This window comes from Bufo gargarizans, chromosome 5 (genome assembly GCF_014858855.1).
Source record: "Bufo gargarizans isolate SCDJY-AF-19 chromosome 5, ASM1485885v1, whole genome shotgun sequence".
NCBI lineage: Eukaryota > Metazoa > Chordata > Amphibia > Anura > Bufonidae > Bufo > Bufo gargarizans.
This window is the reverse complement of record NC_058084.1, coordinates 288,954,036-288,977,324: the sequence shown is the minus strand read 5'-3', so window position 1 is coordinate 288,977,324 and position 23,289 is coordinate 288,954,036. Positions and strand designations below refer to the sequence as shown.

The following is a 23,289-nucleotide window of genomic DNA, read 5'->3' as shown; positions in this document are numbered from 1 at the left end:
TTTAGAAATTCCCATATCTAAAAATCACCTGAATGGGGCTTGTAGAAATCCATGTGCTTGCATGAGAAAATATTGAAATTTTACTACCGATCTATAGCATTCTATACAATTAACAGTTCCCTCGGTTTAATAATGGCCAATGAATGATTTCTAGTACCTTCTAATAAACCATATCTTGTGCCTGTAGGATTGCAGTACAGAGTCTGCTAAGGGGGCTGCTGCCATCTGCTGGTCATACACTGGTATAGCTATATAGTGGAAGATTTCTACCACTTACTAAATTCACTGATAATTCATTGTTAATGCTGTACTTTACCCAATGATACACAAAAGAAATTATGCAGAAAAAGCACAATTCTATGAGTTTACACAATGCTAAATGACTTACCAAGCGTTAGAAGTGTTTCAGATGTTCTGTGGCTGATGCTTTACAAAGGGCAGACTGTCAGCTGAGCATTGACAGGGTGAATTAATGTAGCAAGAAAATACCAAATGCAAATAAAGATTATAAAGCAGAGTAATACAAACAGTTCATAAAAGACAAGGCATTTCCGTAACCTTGAGCGCTGTCAGAACAGATGAGACTCAGAAGAGACTCTAACAAGAGCGATAGCAAGAAAGGAGAAAATTACAATAATCTACCATCATTTCAATAAAAATAGACTTCCGAGCACTGAAAAACGCTTTCAAAATTGTTCACTTCATCTATTTTAATGCCTGAGGATAGGTCATCAATATGGGAAAAGCGGAAAACCCTGCACCTCGCCAGTCCGGGTTACTTTCGCAAAATGTTATGTTCTCAGTAGATTTCTTCAACCCTGACATTTTCATATAGAAAAGCACTTTTGATGCCCCTATATTATGTATCATTCACCTCTTTAAACGTGTGCAATATGTCTTTATTGAATGTATCTTTTTCATATAAGAGATTATTATAGATTTATATGTACTCTCAGGCCTCTTGCACACGACGTATGCCCTCCGAGATATACGGTCCGAGATATACGGTGCGGGATAATAGTCCCCCGGGTGGCTGACGTGCACAGCATCATTGTAATCTATGATGCTGTGTGTTCCCGTGCGCATGATCAATGCCGCTCCGGGACATATGGCCCACTCTCGGACCGTATATCTCGGAGGGCATACGGTTGTGTGCAAGAGGCCTCATTCACATTTCCGTTTTTCACTGATGCATGCTTTCCACATTTTATGCCGACAGCACACGTACCCATTGATTTAAATGTGTCTGTTTACATTCCAGTATTTTTTTACTGACCGTGGGTCAGTATAGAAATCACGGGGACATGCACTACTTTGATCCGTGATGCGGACCAAGCAAGGACCATTGAACTCTATGGGTCCGTGAAAATCACTGACACACATTTGTGTTGTGTCCATGTTGCTTCCGTTTTTCACTGAAGACTAATAGGAGATTCTTTGGAAATTAATTTTCAGCTGAGCAACGTCAGTGAAATACGGTTGACACACGGATGGTAAAAACTGAGAACCACGGATCCTTCACTGACAGCTTCACCGACACATACTTTTTTTTTCACAGAAATGACACTGAGATGGAAATGGGAACGAGGCCGAAGGTCTCATGCACACAAAAGTATTTTCTTTCTGCTTCCGTTTTCCATATGCGGAACCATTCACTTCAATGGGGCTGTAGAAAATACAGAAGTTACTCCATGTGCAATCTGTTTGTCTGCATGGCCGTTGCGCAAAAAAGTAGTGCATGTCCTATTATTGTCCGCAAATCATGGTCCGAGGCCCCATTCAAGTCAATGGGTCCGCAAACAATACGGAACACACACGGAACACATCCGTATTTCATCTATATTTTGCGGATTTATACTGTAGAAATGCTATGCCCAGCCCATATTGCTCATGTGTTTTGTGATTAATAAGTTACTGTTTCTGTATACGATCCGCAAAAAACGGATCAATTACGGAAACCATACGGATATGTTTTGTTTTTGCGTTTCGCGATGCATGAGCACCGACTGTGGCTCAGCAGCATGGGGATCGTGGACCCATTCACTTGATCGGGTCTGTGATCCCTCCGTTTCGCAAAAAGATAGAGCATGTTCTGACTTTTTGAGGTACAGAGGCACGGAATGGAACCATGCTATACACCCCTCACCGTTCCGCATCTCCGGATTTCCGGACCCATTGAAGTGAATGGGTCTACATTCATGATGTGGAATCCACATGGAAAGGTGCCTGTGTATAGTGGATCGGCAAATGCAGTCTGCAATACGGTGAATGAGCCCTAAATCAAGTTAATAGGTCTGCATCCATGATGCGGGATACACAAGACTGGTGCCCCGTGTATTGCGGACCTGCCATATGCGGCCCGCAATACGGCCACGGCAGGGCAACGGCCGTGTGCATGAGCCCTCCCTTAGTCAAAAGATGCTACAAATCATTTACGTGTACAATGGCTTTTGCTGAATGATGAATGTTCTGCATGTTGCTAAGACATGCTAAACATTTGTGTTTATTATCACATCACTATTGATTGGCTTCCTTATTTTAAAACATTTTGCCACATGTCACATTTAAGCCAAACCCCTTCCCATCAAACTATGCCCCCCCCCCCCCCCCCAAAAAAAAAAAGTATCTAAATGTGGAGCAAGGTGTATAAAATGGTTTTGGTGCAGATTGACCACATTCAGCTTAGTAACTAAATCATAGTAGGATTACTGCATTTTATGGCGCAGTACATAGATCTTTCAGTTCAAATTATGCATCTGTTTTATGAGATAGCTTTGTCTAGTAAATGAACCAGAGACATCACTGAACCTTAAACATCTTGTTATTCTCCTGTGTGACAGAGGACCTCCCAGACATATAAGCCCCAGTATCATTGCACCCACTGCACTACTGTTTGCTATGTCTTTGGAGCACATCTGGGAAGTGCATGTTTCTTTTTTCTCCATGGAGTCTCTAAGTTGTGATAATCCCCTCTCTGATTTTATACTTTAAGGGGTTGTCCAGCATTTTTTTTTATTTTTTATTAGCACCCCAGTCTACTGTACCTGTGGAAAAATGTAGGTATACTCACCTGCTCCTTGGATCTCCTTGGCTCAACGGTTCCCTGGCTCTCCTCACTCGTCTTTTGTTCCCAATCTCACCATTTCCATGTTCAGCATGGATGGAGTGATGTGAAGAAGTGTCAACAAATGACCTGTCACTCTTGGGTCATTTGCTGCTTTGGCAAATGTCAGTGCTAAAGCAAGCCATGGACTGCAGTGGCACATGTGAGCCCATCCATGCAGAAGTTGACAGATAGGAACTGGAAGACCAGCGAAGAGACTAGGGAGCTACAACGGAGCGACGGGCAACAGGAGGTAAAGATTCATCTATAAGTACAGCTAGTTGGGGTATATATATTTTTTTAAAGATGGACAATGTCTACTAAAAACTTGTGATGTGTTGTATGTATACTTTCTTTATTTTATATGTATGCTTTAAATAAACTATTGGTGTACAATAGAATAATTCAGATATTTTTGCTAATAACTGTGATTATTCTTAAAAGTTATATAATTCTAATTGTACTTAACATGATTTACATTAAAATAATTGAATATTGACATACTTTGAGGTCTGTACAACAACTCAAAATCAATTGTTTTGGAGTCCAAGTATTGGTGCTGATTTATTTCATCATTTATAATTATCTAGTTTTCTGATGCTGAAGTTTAGGTCACCTGTTCATCTCACAGCCATCTCTTTTTTTAATGATATCCTATCTTTATATAGACTAGATAATCCGCGGGGTATGCCAAGCTGACCTGGCTAGCTCCATCGCTGTGAGTCTTTGTCAAAGCTACCGAGCACTGTCAATATTGTAGTGGATGGGGCTCATCACCGAAGTCAATGGGAGCATCACTTCAGTGACAATCATTGTCCAAAATGATGTTGAGGGTGCAGTGTAGTTCTGGTGATGACTTCTGGCGACTCAGCTGCACCCAGACAGTTGATTGGCAGGGGTGCCACATGAAACTATCACTTTCTCCAATGAAAATACTACAAGATAGAGTTAAAAAATAAATAGAATAAAAAAGTAAAGACGCAATTGAGTTCTAAATAATAACAATACATAACTCAATAGCTTAGAAAGACATGGCCTTCTCTGGAGGCAAAGGAAAGCATTATCATTGTCTGGAGCTCTGAGTCATTGAGGAATATAGCTTTGTGATTTTGTCTGCCTTTAAAGATATTAATGATGCAGGCAGACTTGTGTTACTACCACAATATGATGAGAAACCCTTAAACTAGGTCATTATTCTTAGGTGAAAAATTGCCCTTTTTATAATTCCAACAGATGCTAGCTTAAGGAACACTTCTATCAGACTATATTACTGTTAGTTTTTTATGGTTCATATTTTTATGTTAAGGCATACAAGGGCAGTGTCAAAATTTTATTTTATAGATGCATGAAAACATGAACATACATAGTTTACTAAACCCAAGATGAAATTACCATTGACATTACTAAGGCAATGGATCGTGAGCAAGGCCTCCCTTTCAATGAAACGTGAAAACTAATGAGGTGGCGCTCTGATTCATGCAACTTCTTTCTTTGTTATACAATAAATTAAAAAAGCTGAATAAAATTTTAGACCACTACTAAAATATGACCATGGACATTTTCCTTGAGAAGCTGAGAATTACCTATTTTTTCTTGCTGCTCTGAAAACAAGAGTCACATTAGTCGTACTTTGTCAAGGCTTCTCGACAAGTACCATAGTTTTCCATACGTTTTTATCCATAATTTATTTTGAAACCACAAAATAGGATTCTGAAAGTGTAAGACATACTGTATTATAGATCACTTTTTCTTTTCCTTTGTTCATACAATTTAACCCATTAATGACTATGAAAAGTCCTCAATGACTGTGTTGTAAGGGTATTTTGCATAGTTAAGTACTGATTGGTCTCCTTTAATTATTACATCAGGTTTTTTTGCAGACCCATTGAAGTGAATGGTTCCGCACATGGTCCGCAAAAAAACCTGAAACGGACATGGAAAAAAAATACGTTCATGTGCATCAGCCCTTAATCTCAGAGACATACTACACACTGTACATCCTTAGGCCTCGTTCACATTTCCTTGTCAGTGTCACGTATGTGAAAAAAACCTACATGTTTTATCTGTGAAGCTGTCCGTTAAGGTTGTTCCGATTATTTGTTTTTACCATGTGTCATCCGTAATTCACTGACATTGTTCAGTACTGATTGGTCTCCTTTAATTATTATATTACCGTCTATATTCTTTGTAATGATATTCCTTGTAATGTAGTGACTTAGAGATAGTTAGATAACATATACAAATACCCCCATAAAGCTTAAAAGGCTGCATTCCTTAGAGTTAGGGCTCATGCACATGACTGTATGTATTTTGCGGTCCACAAAAAACTGATACGCAAAAAATACGGATGACATCCGTGTGCATTCCGTATTTTGCAGAACGGAACAGCCGGCCATTTATAGAACAGTACTATCCTTGTCCATAATGCGGACAATAATATGACATGTTTCATTTTTTTGCGGAAGGGAAATAGAGACTTACGGGAATGGAATGCACACTAAGTAACTTCCATTTTTTTGTGGACCCAGTGAATTGAATGGTTCCGCATAAGGTCCGCAAACAAAACGGAAGCGGAAAGAAAATACGTTCATGTTCATGAGCCCTTAATCTCAGAGAAGTACTTCACACTGTACATCCTTAGGCATCGTTCACATTTCCTTGTCAGTGTCACGTATGTGAAAAAAACCTACATGTTTTATCTGTGAAGCTGTCCGTGAAGGATCCGTGGTTGGTCCGAGTGTCCGTTTTTACCATCCGTGTGTCATCCGTAATTCACTGACATTGTTCAGCTGAAAATAAATTTCTAAAGAATCTCCTATTAGTCTTCAGTGAAAAATTTATGCAACAAGGACACAACAGTGATGTGTGTCAGTGATTCTCACAGACCCATAGAGTTCAATGGGCATGCTTGGTCTGCTTCATGGATCAAAGTAGTGCATGTCCTAGTAATTTTTTTACTGATCCAAAGTCAGCAAAAAAATACTGAAATGTGAACAGACACATTTAAATCAATAGGTACGTGTACTATCCGCAGAAAATGCGTCAGCACACGTCAGTGAAAAATTTAAATGGGAACGAGGCCTTAGGAGGAGGGGCTGAAAGATATAAAACTTTGTCTTCATGCCAGGTGATTGTTGTTTTCCTTTACTATTATGTATGTGATTTGTCTGCTGTAATATATATATATATATATATATATATATATACATATATATATATATATATATATATATATATATATATACACTCACCTAAAGAATTATTAGGAACACCTGTTCTATTTCTCATTAATGCGATTATCTAGTCAACCAATCACATGGCAGTTGCTTCAATGCATGCAGGGTTGTGGTCCTGGTCAAGACAATCTCCTGAACTCCAAACTGAATGTCAGAATGGGAAAGAAAGGTGATTTAAGCAATTTTGAGCGTGGCATGGTTGTTGGTGCCAGATGGGCCGGTCTGAGTATTTCACAATCTGCTCAGTTACTGGGATTTTCACGCACAACCATTTCTAGGGTTTACAAAGAATGGTGTGAAAAGGGAAAAACATCCAGTATGCGGCAGTCCTGTGGGCGAAAATGCCTTGTTGATGCTAGAGGTCAGAGGAGAATGGGCCGACTGATTCAAGCTGATAGAAGAGCAACGTTGACTGAAATAACGCCTCGTTACAACCGAGGTATGCAGCAAAGCATTTGTGAAGCCACAACACGCACAACCTTGAGGCGGATGGGCTACAACAGCAGAAGACCACACCGGGTACCACTCATCTCCACTACAAATAGGAAAAAGAGGCTACAATTTGCACAAGCTCACCAAAATTGGACTGTTGAAGACTGGAAAAATGTTGCCTGGTCTGATGAGTCTCGATTTCTGTTGAAATATTCAAATGGTAGAGTCCGAATTTGGCGTAAACAGAATGAGAACATGTATCCATCATGCCACTGTGCAGGCTGGTGGTGGTGGTATAATGGTGTGGGGGATGTTTTCTAGGCAAACTTTAGGCCCTTTAGTGCCAATTGGCCATCGTTTAAATGCCACGGGCTACCTGAGCATTGTTTCTGACCATGTCCATCCCTTCATGACCACCATGTACCCATCCTCTGATGGCTACTTCCAGCAGGATAATGCACCATGTCACAAAGCTCGAATCATTTCAAATTGGTTTCTTGAACATGACAATGAGTTCACTGTACTAAAAATGGCCCCCACAGTCACCAGATCTCAACCCAATAGAGCATCTTTGGGATGTGGTGGAACGGGAGCTTCGTGCCCTGGATGTGCATCCCTCAAATCTCCATCAACTGCAAGATGCTATCCTATCAATATGGGCCAACATTTCTAAAGAATGCTATCAGCACCTTGTTGAATCAATGCCACATAGAATTAAGGCAGTTCTGAAGGCAAAAGGGGGTCCAACACCGTATTAGTATGGTGTTCCTAAAAATTCTTTAGGTGAGTGTATATATGTGTATATATATATATATATATGTGATGACACGTAGCCTGTGTATACTTACCACTTAGCCTGTAAGCCTATGTATTCTCAAATCGTCAAATAAACATTAAAACAATGACCAGACACTTTTTTGTGATTTAGCACATGTGGTAGTTTAAAAGTTGCAAGTTTTTTTTATTTTCTATTCTTATGATATTATTATTATTTTGACACCTAGTGTTTTATATGTGTTTTTTTCAGCAAAAACTTTTTATTTTCCTTTTATTTTTATGTGGGGAAAACTGCAAAAAAATGTAATAGTCATTTGTTTTTAAACTATAGCTAAGTCAGCACATTACTCACTCAGAAGCAGACCCAGGATCATAGAGGTTATGCTAAGAAAGTCTGTATAAATGGCTGAGCTAGAAGGTTATGCCGAATTTGTGAAAAAATCTGCAAAATATTTGAGTTTGTTAGAATCAGAACAAATTGTTGGGGTACTATTTCTTCTTATGGAGGTTGCCAAGTATGCATGAAGAGTATAATAAGACAGTTAATGCTCCTCTGGGTTTCTGGAAAATGAAAAAATCCCAATTAGCATATCTTACTTATACTGGCATCAGATAGGGTTTGGAAAGCTACAATACTCTGCACACATTGTACACATGTGAATGTAAATGCAAATAGGTCACACTTACATTTTGCAATGTTGGCTTGTAATATACTATAATATACTAATAATATAATACTATAATTATATCATAAAGGGGTTATCCTAAAAAAAAAAAAAAAATTCTACAGTGCTAAAACAAGACCCTGGATCTGAATGCTTTTGTAATTGCATATAAAAATTATATGTGGGAGATTTAACAAGAATTTTATGCCACAAAAGTGGCGTAAAAAGTCACAAAATATGGTGCACACCATATTTGTGCCCTTTTTATTTTACTATGGAGTCATTTATCAAACTGGTGTAAAGTAGAACTGGCTTAGTTGCCCACAGCAACCAATCAGATTCCACATTTTCAAATAATCAGAAAGATCAAAAATGTTTTCCAAAATGATAAAGGGGGATTATTGGGAGGGTCAATCCTCCTCCCCTTATAATTTATGCCAGAGATTGGCATAACTTATAGTCACTAGTGTGGATTCAAGTTTTTGTCCCATGAAATGCCAGAGATGTGTGAACCGAGAGCAAGGCAGGTGGTTTGATTCCGCAACCAGAAAAGAGTGCTTACGCAGAAGTCAAGATTAAGAAAATTGCATTTACTATAAATTAATAAAAGCAGGTTAATAGTGAAATCACAGAGATAAAGACAAGCAAAATATTCAAAACAGTATAAACAATTCAAGTCAGAGACTGCAACAATTTCCACCTTTGCTGTGTCCGTATTCGCAGTGCGGGCACTAAGAAATAACAGTCCCCGGAACTATCCCTAACTGACCCTAACTTTCAAGCGGGTGCGCACCCCCCTTATCCCAGTGGTCCAAGTGGACCTCTTACAGTTTGTGGAAGTGCACGGTGGGGCCCAATGTCGTCCTTTTCCTTTAACCAGCGCAGGATCCGCAACAAAGAAGTCCTCCTCAGCAGGCCAGAAAACCAGATGGATATAATCCAGAATTTTACAGTGACTGTCCGGTACCTCGACAGCACTGTGAGTCTCTTTACTGTTTGGGGCAATCCACTCAGCCCAATGTCGGCTCCACAGGTTAGTTGCTGCACACAGTCCTTTTAACTTGCCTTCACTAAATGCACAGTCTCTTTACACTCCATCCGTCTCTAGACTGAAGTTCACACAGCTTGGCTGCACAGGAACGTCCTTTAGTATCTCCACACACGTCTTACACAGCACAGAACTTGTTTTCTTTCTTGCCAAGATGGCAGCCGTTATAGTTCCAGTCTCTCTTCCTCATTCTTCCTGCTCACACTGAGGCAGGCTGACATGATAAGGGGCGTGTCACTTCAACACTTAACTGCTGTTTTAAAGAGCCACTATCACATTAATACACTTTCTCTATGGTAAACTTCAATGCAAATTGGTTCTATGCTGCCATCTACTGACCAATCGAATACTGCAGGCATTTACATTTATCTGTATTACTGGAATAGCATTATACATTAAATTTTAACACAGTTTACCAGGATAATGAAACTTAGACACATTACATGACTGTTTCTTACAGATGTACATAATTTTAATAAGAGGCATCTGCTTTTTAATAAATTAAGAACAACTCCATTTCATAGGAGATCAAGACTGACATAAGGAACACCAGTCTTAAGAAATATCACTTGTAGTGCTTTTTTGAAAAGATGTCCATTGGTATAGCATATGAAAACGGTGGCAATCCTAGGAATCAGTAGTGTCCCATAAGATTTTAGTCAACAGAACAAGAGTGGCAGAGCTAGATATCTTAAAGGAAATATGTCATTAGAAAATGAACTTATGTTTTTATGTTTAACGTATTTTCAAAGAATTTTTGGGGGTTATTTTAAATTTTTCATGCCAATATCTATATTTAAACAAAAACTATAAAATCCCACTAGCTGCTAAGCCTAATAATAGGCACCTTGTCTTGGTCTGTACAGATCACTTTACTGCAGTTACCTGCTTATCTATACACAAGATGATATCCTTAGGCCTCATGCACACGGCCGCTGTTTTGGTCTGCATCCGATCGGCAGTTTTAGCGGCTTGGAGGCGGACCCATTCACTTCAATAGGGCCGCAAAAGATGTCGACAGCACTCCGCATGCTGTCCGCATCCATTGCTCCATTCCGTGGTCTGCCAAAAAAATATAACCTGTCCTATTCTTGTCCGCGCTTTGCAGACAAGAATAGGCAGTTATATTAAAGGCAAAATGCGGAACACACACGGACGCCATCCATGTTTTGCGGTTTCACAATTTGTGGACCGCAAAACACAGAACGGTCATGTGCATGTAGCCTTATAGGCAGGACTAGAATGACAGATAACACAGGATCCACCATTAACAATAGGTGATTGTCAGAGCTTATCTTTTCTTTCTTTGTACAATGCCCTCTACACAGGTTATAGAGTATGAACAGAAAACTCTCCGAGTCAATAGTGTCCCCTCCTGACCATTGTGTACATGGACCATGGGACTACCATAAAGAAATTTTCTTAATGCTTTGTAAATGCTGTTAAGAACAGCTCAGGAAAAATGGCAGCCCCATAATTTTTTCAAGAAAAAAATAAATAAATAAGAGATTAGATAAAAAGGATATTTGTCACAGTTTGGTTTTAACTGGTAGAAAAAACATTTTGGTGATACATTTCCTTGATGTGTTTTATTCCAGGTTAATTGTGCTGTTATCTACAGACAGAGGTTTTATGATATTGATCATAGCCATACTAAAGTAAATGCAAATTGTGTAATCATATACTCTAGACACAACAGTCCATATTTATTTTTCACAGGCAATACAATGTCTGGAGTCAGCCAACTGTAAAAATCCAAGGTTGTATTGAACATACCGTACATTAAAAGCAAGTGGTGTGCAGCCACAGACAGGAAAACACACCAGGTCGCCTTCCTCTCTGTGGTTCACACCACTTGCTTTTAATGCATCTTCAATAAAACCTTGGATTTATTTTTAAGTATTTGGTGGAAACTCGAAAATCTGCATCTACATTTGTATTAATATTTTTTAGAATTGTCTTCTCTCAGCACAAAAAAAAAAAAAAAAAAAAAAAAAATAATGGAAAGAAAGAAAAGTGGGCAAGACCAAGCTGTAAATGTACTTTTAGACCCATTTATCCAGGGCCTAAGGTGACAGAAGTGAGGTTTAAAAAAAAGGAATCTAAAGGTTAAAACATGCAGAAATTCTGTACTCCCTGCATCGTGCTAGTAAGGGAGATTGGACTGTCTTTGAGCTAGAACTCAAAGCACCATAGATTAGCATGATGCAGTGACTTTGGGTCAAAAATGGAAATGACTTTGTCACAAGGCCCATATTTTCCAGAACTAATGTACTGATATGAAACTAGCCTTTACATAATCAGCTTCTACTTTAATTGCTGTTTTATCTAATTTTATGCCTTTGTGATCATTTACATTTATGTGACATAATAAAGCGTACATAACTAAATCTTGTTTCCTTACTCCAGGTGCCTATGTACTTCAGGTTAAAGCAACTGATGCAGATGATCCCACATATGGAAGCAGTGCCAGAGTGGTTTATAGCATTCTTCAGGGACAACCATATTTTTCTATTGATCCTAAGACAGGTACAGACATGTTTTTGCATGCTTTAGTTTTCTTTGTTGCTTACTAGGTAAAGATAATTTTTGGGTGAAATCTATGATCTTGGGCCTCCACTGATTTCCAGAATAAAAGGTCTCTACCAGAGAATTTAACCCCATTTGACAAAACATTAGAAAATTTTACAAACTTTTCTGAGATAACTCATATTCAAATCAATTGCTCTTCTTAGAATGTATGGCTGACAGAGATTTCTCTGTCATAGGAGTGTTAGATTAGTTTCCCACACAGTATGTGGCAAACAACTCCAGTAGTTTGTTCCGGCAGAGGAACAAACTACCAGAGTTTACAGTATCTGGATATACTGGAGACTGCTGCACACTGCCAGGTCCCCTTGACTATAATGGGATCCAATAGGGATCTGTCCACTTTACTGCATACATGTCTGCTTTTGGCTCAACAAATATAGCTCTATTTGCAATTGGGATCTGGCAGTATGTGGCAACATCCAGCTATGGCTACTTTCACACTAGCATTTTTGCTGGATCTGGTAGGGTTCAGCAAAAACGCTTTCGTTACTGATAATTAGGGATGAGCGAACTCGAACTGTATAGTTCGGGTTCGTACCGAATTTTGGGGTGTCCGTGACACGGACCCGAACCCGGACATTTTCGTAAAAGTCCGGGTTCGGGTTCGGTGTTCGTCGCTTTCTTCGCGCTTTTGTGACGCTTTCTTGGCGCTTTTTGAAAGGCTGCAAAGCAGCCAATCAACAAGCGTCATACTACTTGCCCCAAGAGGCCATCACAGCCATGCCTACTATTGGCATGGCTGTGATTGGCCAGAGCACCATGTGACCCAGCCTCTATTTAAGCTGGAGTCACATAGCGCCGCCCGTCACTCTGCTCTGATTAGCGTAGGGAGAGGTTGCGGCTGCGACAGTAGGGCGAGATTAGGCAGATTAACTCCTCCAAAGGACTTGATTAACTGATCGATCTGCAGCTGTGGATCATTGAGCTGCTGATCCTCAATTGCTCACTGTTTTTAGGCTGCACAGACCGTTTGTCAGTCTCATTTTTCTGGGGTGATCGGCGGCCATTTTGTGTCTTGTGGTGCGCCAGCACAAGCTGCGACCAAGTGCATTTAACCCTCAATGGTGTGGTTGTTTTTTGGCTAAAGCCTACATCAGGGTGAAGCTGTCACACCAAGTGCATTTAACCAGCAATAGTCTGTTCATTTTTTGGCCATATACAAAATCAGGGGCAAGCTGCGCCTGTCACCAAGTGCATTTAACCCTCAATGGTGTGGTTGTTTTTTGGCTAAAGCCTACATCAGGGTGAAGCTGTCACACCAAGTGCATTTAACCAGCAATAGTCTGTTCATTTTTTGGCCATATACAAAATCAGGGGCAAGCTGCGCCTGTCACCAAGTGCATTTAACCCTCAATGGTGTGGTTGTTTTTTGGCTAAAGCCTACATCAGGGTGAAGCTGTCACACCAAGTGCATTTAACCAGCAATAGTCTGTTCATTTTTTGGCCATATACAAAATCAGGGGCAAGCTGCGCCTGTCACCAAGTGCATTTAACCCTCAATGGTGTGGTTGTTTTTTGGCTAAAGCCTACATCAGGGTGAAGCTGTCACACCAAGTGCATTTAACCAGCAATAGTCTGTTCATTTTTTGGCCATATCCCAGTCTAATTCTGTCACTAAATCCATACCGGTCACCCAGCGCCTAAATACTAGGCCTCAAATTTATATCCAGCTAAATCTGTCCCTAGTGCTGTAGCTGGGCGAGTTATTTAGTGTCCGTTCAAGCACATTTCTTGTTCTGGGTTGAAATACAATTCCCAATTTAGCAATTTCATAATTTAGTGGTTCCTGCTATATCAGAGCTCTTTGAAATCTATCCCAAAAAGGGTATATAATATTGAAGGTGCACATAGGGTCATTCAGAGTAACTTCACACACACCCGCTACTGTGTATTTCCAAGTCTAATTCTGTCACTAAATCCATACCGGTGACCCAGCGCCTAAATACTAGGCCTCAAATTTAATTCCCTCTAAATCTCTCGTTACCCACCGCTGTACTGTTGTTGCTGGGCAAGATATTTAGTGTCCGTCAAAGCACATTTTTTGTTCTGGGTTGAAGTACAATTCCCAATTTAGCAATTTCATAATTTAGTGGTTTCTGCTATATCAGAGCTATTTGAAATCTATCCCAAAAAGGGTATATAATATTGAAGGTGCACATAGGGTCATTCAGAATAACTTCACACACACCCGCTACTGTGTATTTCCAAGTCTAATTCTGTCACTAAACCCATACCTGTCACCCAGCGCCTAAATACTAGGCCTCAAATTTAAATCCCTCTAAATCTCTCGTTACCGTTGTCCTGTTGTAGCTGGGAAAGTTATTTAGTGCCCGTCAAAGCACATTTTTTGTTCTGGGTTGAAGTACAATTCCCAATTTAGCAATTTCATAATTTAGTGGTTCCTGCTATATCAGAGCTATTTGAAATCTATCCCAAAAAGGGTATATAATATTGAAGGTGCACATAGGGTCATTCAGAATAACTTCACACACACCCGCTACTGTGTATTTCCAAGTCTAATTCTGTCACTAAATCCATACCGGTGACCCAGCGCCTAAATACTAGGCCTCAAATTTAATTCCCTCTAAATCTCTCGTTACCCACCGCTGTACTGTTGTTGCTGGGCAAGATATTTAGTGTCCGTCAAAGCACATTTTTTGTTCTGGGTTGAAGTACAATTCCCAATTTAGCAATTTCATAATTTAGTGGTTTCTGCTATATCAGAGCTATTTGAAATCTATCCCTAAAAGGGTATATAATATTGAAGGTGCACATAGGGTCATTCAGAATAACTTCACACACACCCGCTACTGTGTATTTCCAAGTCTAATTCTGTCACTAAACCCATACCTGTCACCCAGCGCCTAAATACTAGGCCTCAAATTTATATCCAGCTAAATCTGTCCCTAGTGCTGTAGCTGGGCGAGTTATTTAGTGTCCGTTCAAGCACATTTCTTGTTCTGGGTTGAAATACAATTCTCAATTTAGCAATTTCATAATTTAGTGGTTCCTGCTATATCAGAGCTCTTTGAAATCTATCCCAAAAAGGGTATATAATATTGAAGGTGCACATAGGGTCATTCAGAGTAACTTCACACACACCCGCTACTGTGTATTTCCAAGTCTAATTCTGTCACTAAATCCATACCGGTGACCCAGCGCCTAAATACTAGGCCTCAAATTTAATTCCCTCTAAATCTCTCGTTACCCACCGCTGTACTGTTGTTGCTGGGCAAGATATTTAGTGTCCGTCAAAGCACATTTTTTGTTCTGGGTTGAAGTACAATTCCCAATTTAGCAATTTCATAATTTAGTGGTTTCTGCTATATCAGAGCTATTTGAAATCTATCCCAAAAAGGGTATATAATATTGAAGGTGCACATAGGGTCATTCAGAATAACTTCACACACACGCTTCTGTGCATTTCCAAGTCTAATTCTGTCACTAAATCCATACCGGTGACCCAGCGCCTAAATACTAGGCCTCAAATTTAATTCCCTCTAAATCTCTCGTTACCCACCGCTGTACTGTTGTTGCTGGGCAAGATATTTAGTGTCCGTCAAAGCACATTTTTTGTTCTGGGTTGAAGTACAATTCCCAATTTAGCAATTTCATAATTTAGTGGTTTCTGCTATATCAGAGCTATTTGAAATCTATCCCTAAAAGGGTATATAATATTGAAGGTGCACATAGGGTCATTCAGAATAACTTCACACACACCCGCTACTGTGTATTTCCAAGTCTAATTCTGTCACTAAATCCATACCGGTGACCCAGCGCCTAAATACTAGGCCTCAAATTTAATTCCCTCTAAATCTCTCGTTACCCACCGGTGTACTGTTGTTGCTGGGCAAGATATTTAGTGTCCGTCAAAGCACATTTTTTGTTCTGGGTTGAAGTACAATTCCCAATTTAGCAATTTCATAATTTAGTGGTTTCTGCTATATCAGAGCTATTTGAAATCTATCCCTAAAAGGGTATATAATATTGAAGGTGCACATAGGGTCATTCAGAATAACTTCACACACACGCTTCTGTGCATTTCCAAGTCTAATTCTGTCACTAAATCCATACCGGTGACCCAGCGCCTAAATACTAGGCCTCAAATTTAATTCCCTCTAAATCTCTCGTTACCCACCGCTGTACTGTTGTTGCTGGGCAAGATATTTAGTGTCCGTCAAAGCACATTTTTTGTTCTGGGTTGAAGTACAATTCCCAATTTAGCAATTTCATAATTTAGTGGTTTCTGCTATATCAGAGCTATTTGAAATCTATCCCTAAAAGGGTATATAATATTGAAGGTGCACATAGGGTCATTCAGAATAACTTCACACACACCCGCTACTGTGTATTTCCAAGTCTAATTCTGTCACTAAATCCATACCGGTGACCCAGCGCCTAAATACTAGGCCTCAAATTTAATTCCCTCTAAATCTCTCGTTACCCACCGGTGTACTGTTGTTGCTGGGCAAGATATTTAGTGTCCGTCAAAGCACATTTTTTGTTCTGGGTTGAAGTACAATTCCCAATTTAGCAATTTCATAATTTAGTGGTTTCTGCTATATCAGAGCTATTTGAAATCTATCCCTAAAAGGGTATATAATATTGAAGGTGCACATAGGGTCATTCAGAATAACTTCACACACACGCTTCTGTGCATTTCCAAGTCTAATTCTGTCACTAAATCCATACCGGTGACCCAGCGCCTAAATACTAGGCCTCAAATTTAAATCCCTCTAAATCTCTCGTTACCCACCACTGTACTGTTGTTGCTGGGCAAGATATTTAGTGTCCGTCAAAGCACATTTTTTGTTCTGGGTTGAAGTACAATTCCCAATTTAGCAATTTCATAATTTAGTGGTTTCTGCTATATCAGAGCTATTTGAAATCTATCCCTAAAAGGGTATATAATATTGAAGGTGCACATAGGGTCATTCAGAATAACTTCACACACACGCTTCTGTGCATTTCCAAGTCTAATTCTGTCACTAAATCCATACCGGTGACCCAGCGCCTAAATACTAGGCCTCAAATTTAAATCCCTCTAAATCTCTCGTTACCCACCACTGTACTGTTGTTGCTGGGCAAGATATTTAGTGTCCGTCAAAGCACATTTTTTGTTCTGGGTTGAAGTACAATTCCCAATTTAGCAATTTCATAATTTAGTGGTTTCTGCTATATCAGAGCTATTTGAAATCTATCCCTAAAAGGGTATATAATATTGAAGGTGCACATAGGGTCATTCAGAATAACTTCACACACACGCTTCTGTGCATTTCCAAGTCTAATTCTGTCACTAAATCCATACCGGTGACCCAGCGCCTAAATACTAGGCCTCAAATTTAAATCCCTCTAAATCTCTCGTTACCCACCGCTGTACTGTTGTTGCTGGGCAAGATATTTAGTGTCCGTCAAAGCACATTTTTTGTTCTGGGTTGAAGTACAATTCCCAATTTAGCAATTTCATAATTTAGTGGTTCCTGCTATATCAGAGCTATTTGAAATCTATCCCAAAAAGGGTATATAATATTGAAGGTGCACATTGGGTCATTCAGAATAACTTCACACACACCCGCTACTGTGTATTTTCAAGTCTAATTCTGTCACTAAACCCATACCTGTCACCCAGCGCCTAAATACTAGGCCTCAAATTTAAATCCCTCTAAATCTCTCGTTACCCACCGCTGTACTGTTGTTGCTGGGCAAGATATTTAGTGTCCGTCAAAGCACATTTTTTGTTCTGGGTTGAAGTACAATTCCCAATTTAGCAATTTCATAATTTAGTGGTTTCTGCTATATCAGAGCTATTTGAAATCTATCCCTAAAAGGGTATATAATATTGAAGGTGCACATAGGGTCATTCAGAATAACTTCACACACACGCTTCTGTGCATTTCCAAGTCTAATTCTGTCACTAAATCCATACCGGTGACCCAGCGCCTAAATACTAGGCCTCAAATTTAAATCCCTCTAAATCTCTCGTTACCCACCACTGTACTGTTGTTGCTGGGCAAGATATTTAGTGTCCGTCAAAGCACATTTTTTGTTCTGGGTTGAAGTACAATTCCCAATTTAGCAATTTCATAATTTAGTGGTTTCTGCTATATCAGAGCTATTTGAAATCTATCCCTAAAAGGGTATATAATATTGAAGGTGCACATAGGGTCATTCAGAATAACTTCACACACACGCTTCTGTGCATTTCCAAGTCTAATTCTGTCACTAAATCCATACCGGTGACCCAGCGCCTAAATACTAGGCCTCAAATTTAAATCCCTCTAAATCTCTCGTTACCCACCGCTGTACTGTTGTTGCTGGGCAAGATATTTAGTGTCCGTCAAAGCACATTTTTTGTTCTGGGTTGAAGTACAATTCCCAATTTAGCAATTTCATAATTTAGTGGTTTCTGCTATATCAGAGCTATTTGAAATCTATCCCTAAAAGGGTATATAATATTGAAGGTGCACATAGGGTCATTCAGAATAACTTCACACACACGCTTCTGTGCATTTCCAAGTCTAATTCTGTCACTAAATCCATACCGGCGACCCAGCGCCTAAATACTAGGCCTCAAATTTAAATCCCTCTAAATCTCTCGTTACCCACCGCTGTACTGTTGTTGCTGGGCAAGATATTTAGTGTCCGTCAAAGCACATTTTTTGTTCTGGGTTGAAGTACAATTCCCAATTTAGCAATTTCATAATTTAGTGGTTTCTGCTATATCAGAGCTATTTGAAATCTATCCCTAAAAGGGTATATAATATTGAAGGTGCACATAGGGTCATTCAGAATAACTTCACACACACGCTTCTGTGCATTTCCAAGTCTAATTCTGTCACTAAATCCATACCGGTCACCCAGCGCCTAAATACTAGGCCTCAAATTTATATCCCGCTGAATTTGAATACAATACATTGGGCCAAATAATATATTTGTTGTTGTGGTGAACCATAACAATGAGAAAAACATCTAGTAAGGGACGCGGACGTGGACATGGTCGTGGTGGTGTTAGTGGACCCTCTGGTGCTGGGAGAGGACGTGGCCGTTCTGCCACATCCACACGTCCTAGTGTACCAACTACCTCAGGTCCCAGTAGCCGCCAGAATTTACAGCGATATATGGTGGGGCCCAATGCCGTTCTAAGGATGGTAAGGCCTGAGCAGGTACAGGCATTAGTCAATTGGGTGGCCGACAGTGGATCCAGCACGTTCACATTATCTCCCACCCAGTCTTCTGCAGAAAGCGCACAGATGGCGCCTGAAAACCAACCCCATCAGTCTGTCACATCACCCCCATGCATACCAGGGAAACTGTCTCAGCCTCAAGTTATGCAGCAGTCTCTTATGCTGTTTGAAGACTCCGCTGGCAGGGTTTCCCAAGGGCATCCACCTAGCCCTTCCCCAGCGGTGAAAGACATAGAATGCACTGACGCACAACCACTTATGTTTCCTGATGATGAGGACATGGGAATACCACCTCAGCATGTCTCTGATGATGACGAAACACAGGTGCCAACTGCTGCGTCTTTCTGCAGTGTGCAGACTGAACAGGAGGTCAGGGATCAAGACTGGGTGGAAGACGATGCAGGGGACGATGAGGTCCTAGACCCCACATGGAATGAAGGTCGTGCCACTGACTTTCACAGTTCGGAGGAAGAGGCAGTGGTGAGACCGAGCCAACAGCGTAGCAAAAGAGGGAGCAGTGGGCAAAAGCAGAACACCCGCCGCCAAGAGACTCCGCCTGCTACTGACCGCCGCCATCTGGGACCGAGCACCCCAAAGGCAGCTTCAAGGAGTTCCCTGGCATGGCACTTCTTCAAACAATGTGCTGACGACAAGACCCGAGTGGTTTGCACGCTGTGCCATCAGAGCCTGAAGCGAGGCATTAACGTTCTGAACCTGAGCACAACCTGCATGACCAGGCACCTGCATGCAAAGCATGAACTGCAGTGGAGTAAACACCTTAAAACCAAGGAAGTCACTCAGGCTCCCCCTGCTACCTCTTCTGCTGCTGCCGCCTCGGCCTATTCTGCTGCTGCCGCCTCGGCCTCTTCCTCCGCCTCTGGAGGAACGTTGGCACCTGCCGCCCAGCAAACAGGGGATGTACCACCAACACCACCACCACCACCTCCGTCACCAAGCGTCTCAACCATGTCACACGCCAGCGTTCAGCTCTCCATCTCACAAACATTTGATAGAAAGCGTAAATTCCCACCTAGCCACCCTCGATCCCTGGCCCTGAATGCCAGCATTTCTAAACTACTGGCCTATGAAATGCTGTCATTTAGGCTGGTGGACACAGACAGCTTCAAACAGCTCATGTCGCTTGCTGTCCCACAGTATGTTGTTCCCAGCCGGCACTACTTCTCCAAGAGAGCCGTGCCTTCCCTGCACAACCAAGTATCCCATAAAATCAAGTGTGCACTGCGCAACGCCATCTGTAGCAAGGTCCACCTAACCACAGATACGTGGACCAGTAAGCACGGCCAGGGACGCTATATCTCCCTAACTGCACACTGGGTAAATGTAGTGGCAGCTGGGCCCCAGGCGGAGAGCTGTTTGGCGCACGTCCTGCCGCCGCCAAGGATCGCAGGGCAACATTCTTTGCCTCCTGTTGCCACCTCCTCCTTCTCGGCTTCCTCCTCCTCTTCTTCCACCTGCTCATCCAGTCAGCCACACACCTTCACCACCAACTTCAGCACAGCCCGGGGTAAACGTCAGCAGGCCATTCTGAAACTCATATGTTTGGGGGACAGGCCCCACACCGCACAGGAGTTGTGGCGGGGTATTGAACAACAGACCGACGAGTGGTTGCTGCCGGTGAGCCTCAAGCCCGGCCTGGTGGTGTGTGATAATGGGCGAAATCTCGTTGCAGCTCTGGGACTAGCCAATTTGACGCACATCCCTTGCTTGGCGCATGTGCTGAATTTGGTGGTGCAGAAGTTCATTCACAACTACCCCGACATGTCAGAGCTGCTGCATAAAGTGCGGGCCGTCTGTTCGCGCTTCCGGCGTTCACATCCTGCCGCTGCTCGCCTGTCTGCGCTACAGCGTAACTTCGGCCTTCCCGCTCACCGCCTCATATGCGACGTGCCCACCAGGTGGAACTCCACCTTGCACATGCTGGACAGACTGTGCGAGCAGCAGCAGGCCATAGTGGAGTTTCAGCTGCAGCACGCACGGGTCAGTCGCACTACAGAACAGCACCACTTCACCACCAATGACTGGGCCTCCATGCGAGACCTGTGTGCCCTGTTGCGCTGTTTCGAGTACTCCACCAACATGGCCAGTGGCGATGACACCGTTATCAGCGTTACAATACCACTTCTATGTCTCCTTGAGAAAACACTTAGGGCGATGATGGAACAGGAGGTGGCCCAGGAGGAGGAGGAGGAGGATGAGGAAGAGGGGTCATTTTTAGCACTTTCAGGCCAGTCTCTTCGAAGTGACTCAGAGGGAGGTTTTTTGCAACAGCAGAGGCCAGGTACAAATGTGGCCAGCCAGGGCCCACTACTGGAGGACGAGGAGGACGAGGATGAGGAGGAGGTGGAGGAGGATGAGGATGAAGCATGGTCACAGCGGGGTGGCACCCAACGCAGCTCGGGTCCATCACTGGTGCGTGGCTGGGGGGAAAGGCAGGACGATGACGATACGCCTCCCACAGAGGACAGCTTGTCCTTACCCCTGGGCAGCCTGGCACACATGAGCGACTACATGCTGCAGTGCCTGCGCAACGACAGCAGAGTTGCCCACATTTTAACCTGTGCGGACTACTGGGTTGCCACCCTGCTGGATCCACGCTACAAAGACAATGTGCCCACCTTACTTCCTGCACTGGAGCGTGATAGGAAGATGCGCGAGTACAAGCGCACGTTGGTAGACGCGCTACTGAGAGCATTCCCAAATGTCACAGGGGAACAAGTGGAAGCCCAAGGCCAAGGCAGAGGAGGAGCAAGAGGTCGCCAAGGCAGCTGTGTCACGGCCAGCTCCTCTGAGGGCAGGGTTAGCATGGCAGAGATGTGGAAAACTTTTGTCAACACGCCACAGCTAACTGCACCACCACCTGATACGCAACGTGTTAGCAGGAGGCAACATTTCACTAACATGGTGGAACAGTACGTGTGCACACCCCTCCACGTACTGACTGATGGTTCGGCCCCATTCAACTTCTGGGTCTCTAAATTGTCCACGTGGCCAGAGCTAGCCTTTTATGCCTTGGAGGTGCTGGCCTGCCCGGCAGCCAGCGTTTTGTCTGAACGTGTATTCAGCACGGCAGGGGGCGTCATTACAGACAAACGCAGCCGCCTGTCTACAGCCAATGTGGACAAGCTGACGTTCATAAAAATGAACCAGGCATGGATCCCACAGGACCTGTCCGTCCCTTGTCCAGATTAGACATTAACTACCTCCCCATAACCATATATTATTGGACTCCAGGGCACTTCCTCATTCAATCCTATTTTTATTTTCATTTTACCATTATATTGCGATGCTACCCAAAGTTGAATGAACCTCTCCTCTGCCTGTGTGCTAGGCCTAAATATATGCCAATGGACTGTTGCAGTGGTGGCTGACATGAAGCCTGATTCTCTGCTATGACATGCAGACTAATTCTCTGCTGACATGAAGCCAGATTGTCTGTTACGGGACCTCTCTCCTCTGCCTGGGTGCTGGGCCTAAATTTATGACCATGGACTGTTGCAGTGGTGGCTGACGTGAAGCCTGATTCTCTGCTATGACATGCAGACTGATTCTCTGCTGACATGAAGCCAGATCGTCTGTTACGGGACCTCTCTGCTCTGCCTGTGTGCTAGGCCTAAATATATGCCAATGGACTGTTGCAGTGGTGGGTGACGTGAAGCCTCATTCTCTGCTATGACATGCAGACTGATTCTCTGCTGACATGAAGCCAGATTGTCTGTTACGGGACCTCTCTGCTCTGCCTGTGTGCTAGGCCTAAATATATGCCAATGGACTGTTGCAGTGGTGGGTGACGTGAAGCCTCATTCTCTGCTATGACATGCAGACTGATTCTCTGCTGTCATGAAGCCAGATTGTCTGTTACGGGACCTCTCTGCTCTGCCTGTGTGCTAGGCCTAAATATATGCCAATGGACTGTTGCAGTGGTGGGTGACGTGAAGCCTCATTCTCTGCTATGACATGCAGACTGATTCTCTGCTGACATGAAGCCAGATTGTCTGTTACGGGACCTCTCTGCTCTGCCTGTGTGCTAGGCCTAAATATATGCCAATGGACTGTTGCAGTGGTGGGTGACGTGAAGCCTCATTCTCTGCTATGACATGCAGACTGATTCTCTGCTGTCATGAAGCCAGATTGTCTGTTACGGGACCTCTCTCCTCTGCCTGGGTGCTGGGCCTAAATTTATGACAATGGACTGTTGCAGTGGTGGCTGACGTGAAGCCTGATTCTCTGCTAT

The 23,289-nt window shown here is 42.3% G+C and overlaps 1 protein-coding gene across 1 annotated transcript in view; it reads left to right on the top strand.

Annotated features, from left to right (window-relative positions):
* Nucleotides 1–23,289, top strand: part of LOC122939420 (cadherin-12-like) — a 377,302-nt gene that overhangs the window by 288,868 nt on the left and 65,145 nt on the right. Inside the window, exon 4 of the mRNA XM_044295487.1 lies at nucleotides 11,671–11,790. Coding sequence (XP_044151422.1) covers nucleotides 11,671–11,790 — 120 coding nt within the window. The remainder of the gene's footprint in view (nucleotides 1–11,670; nucleotides 11,791–23,289) is intronic.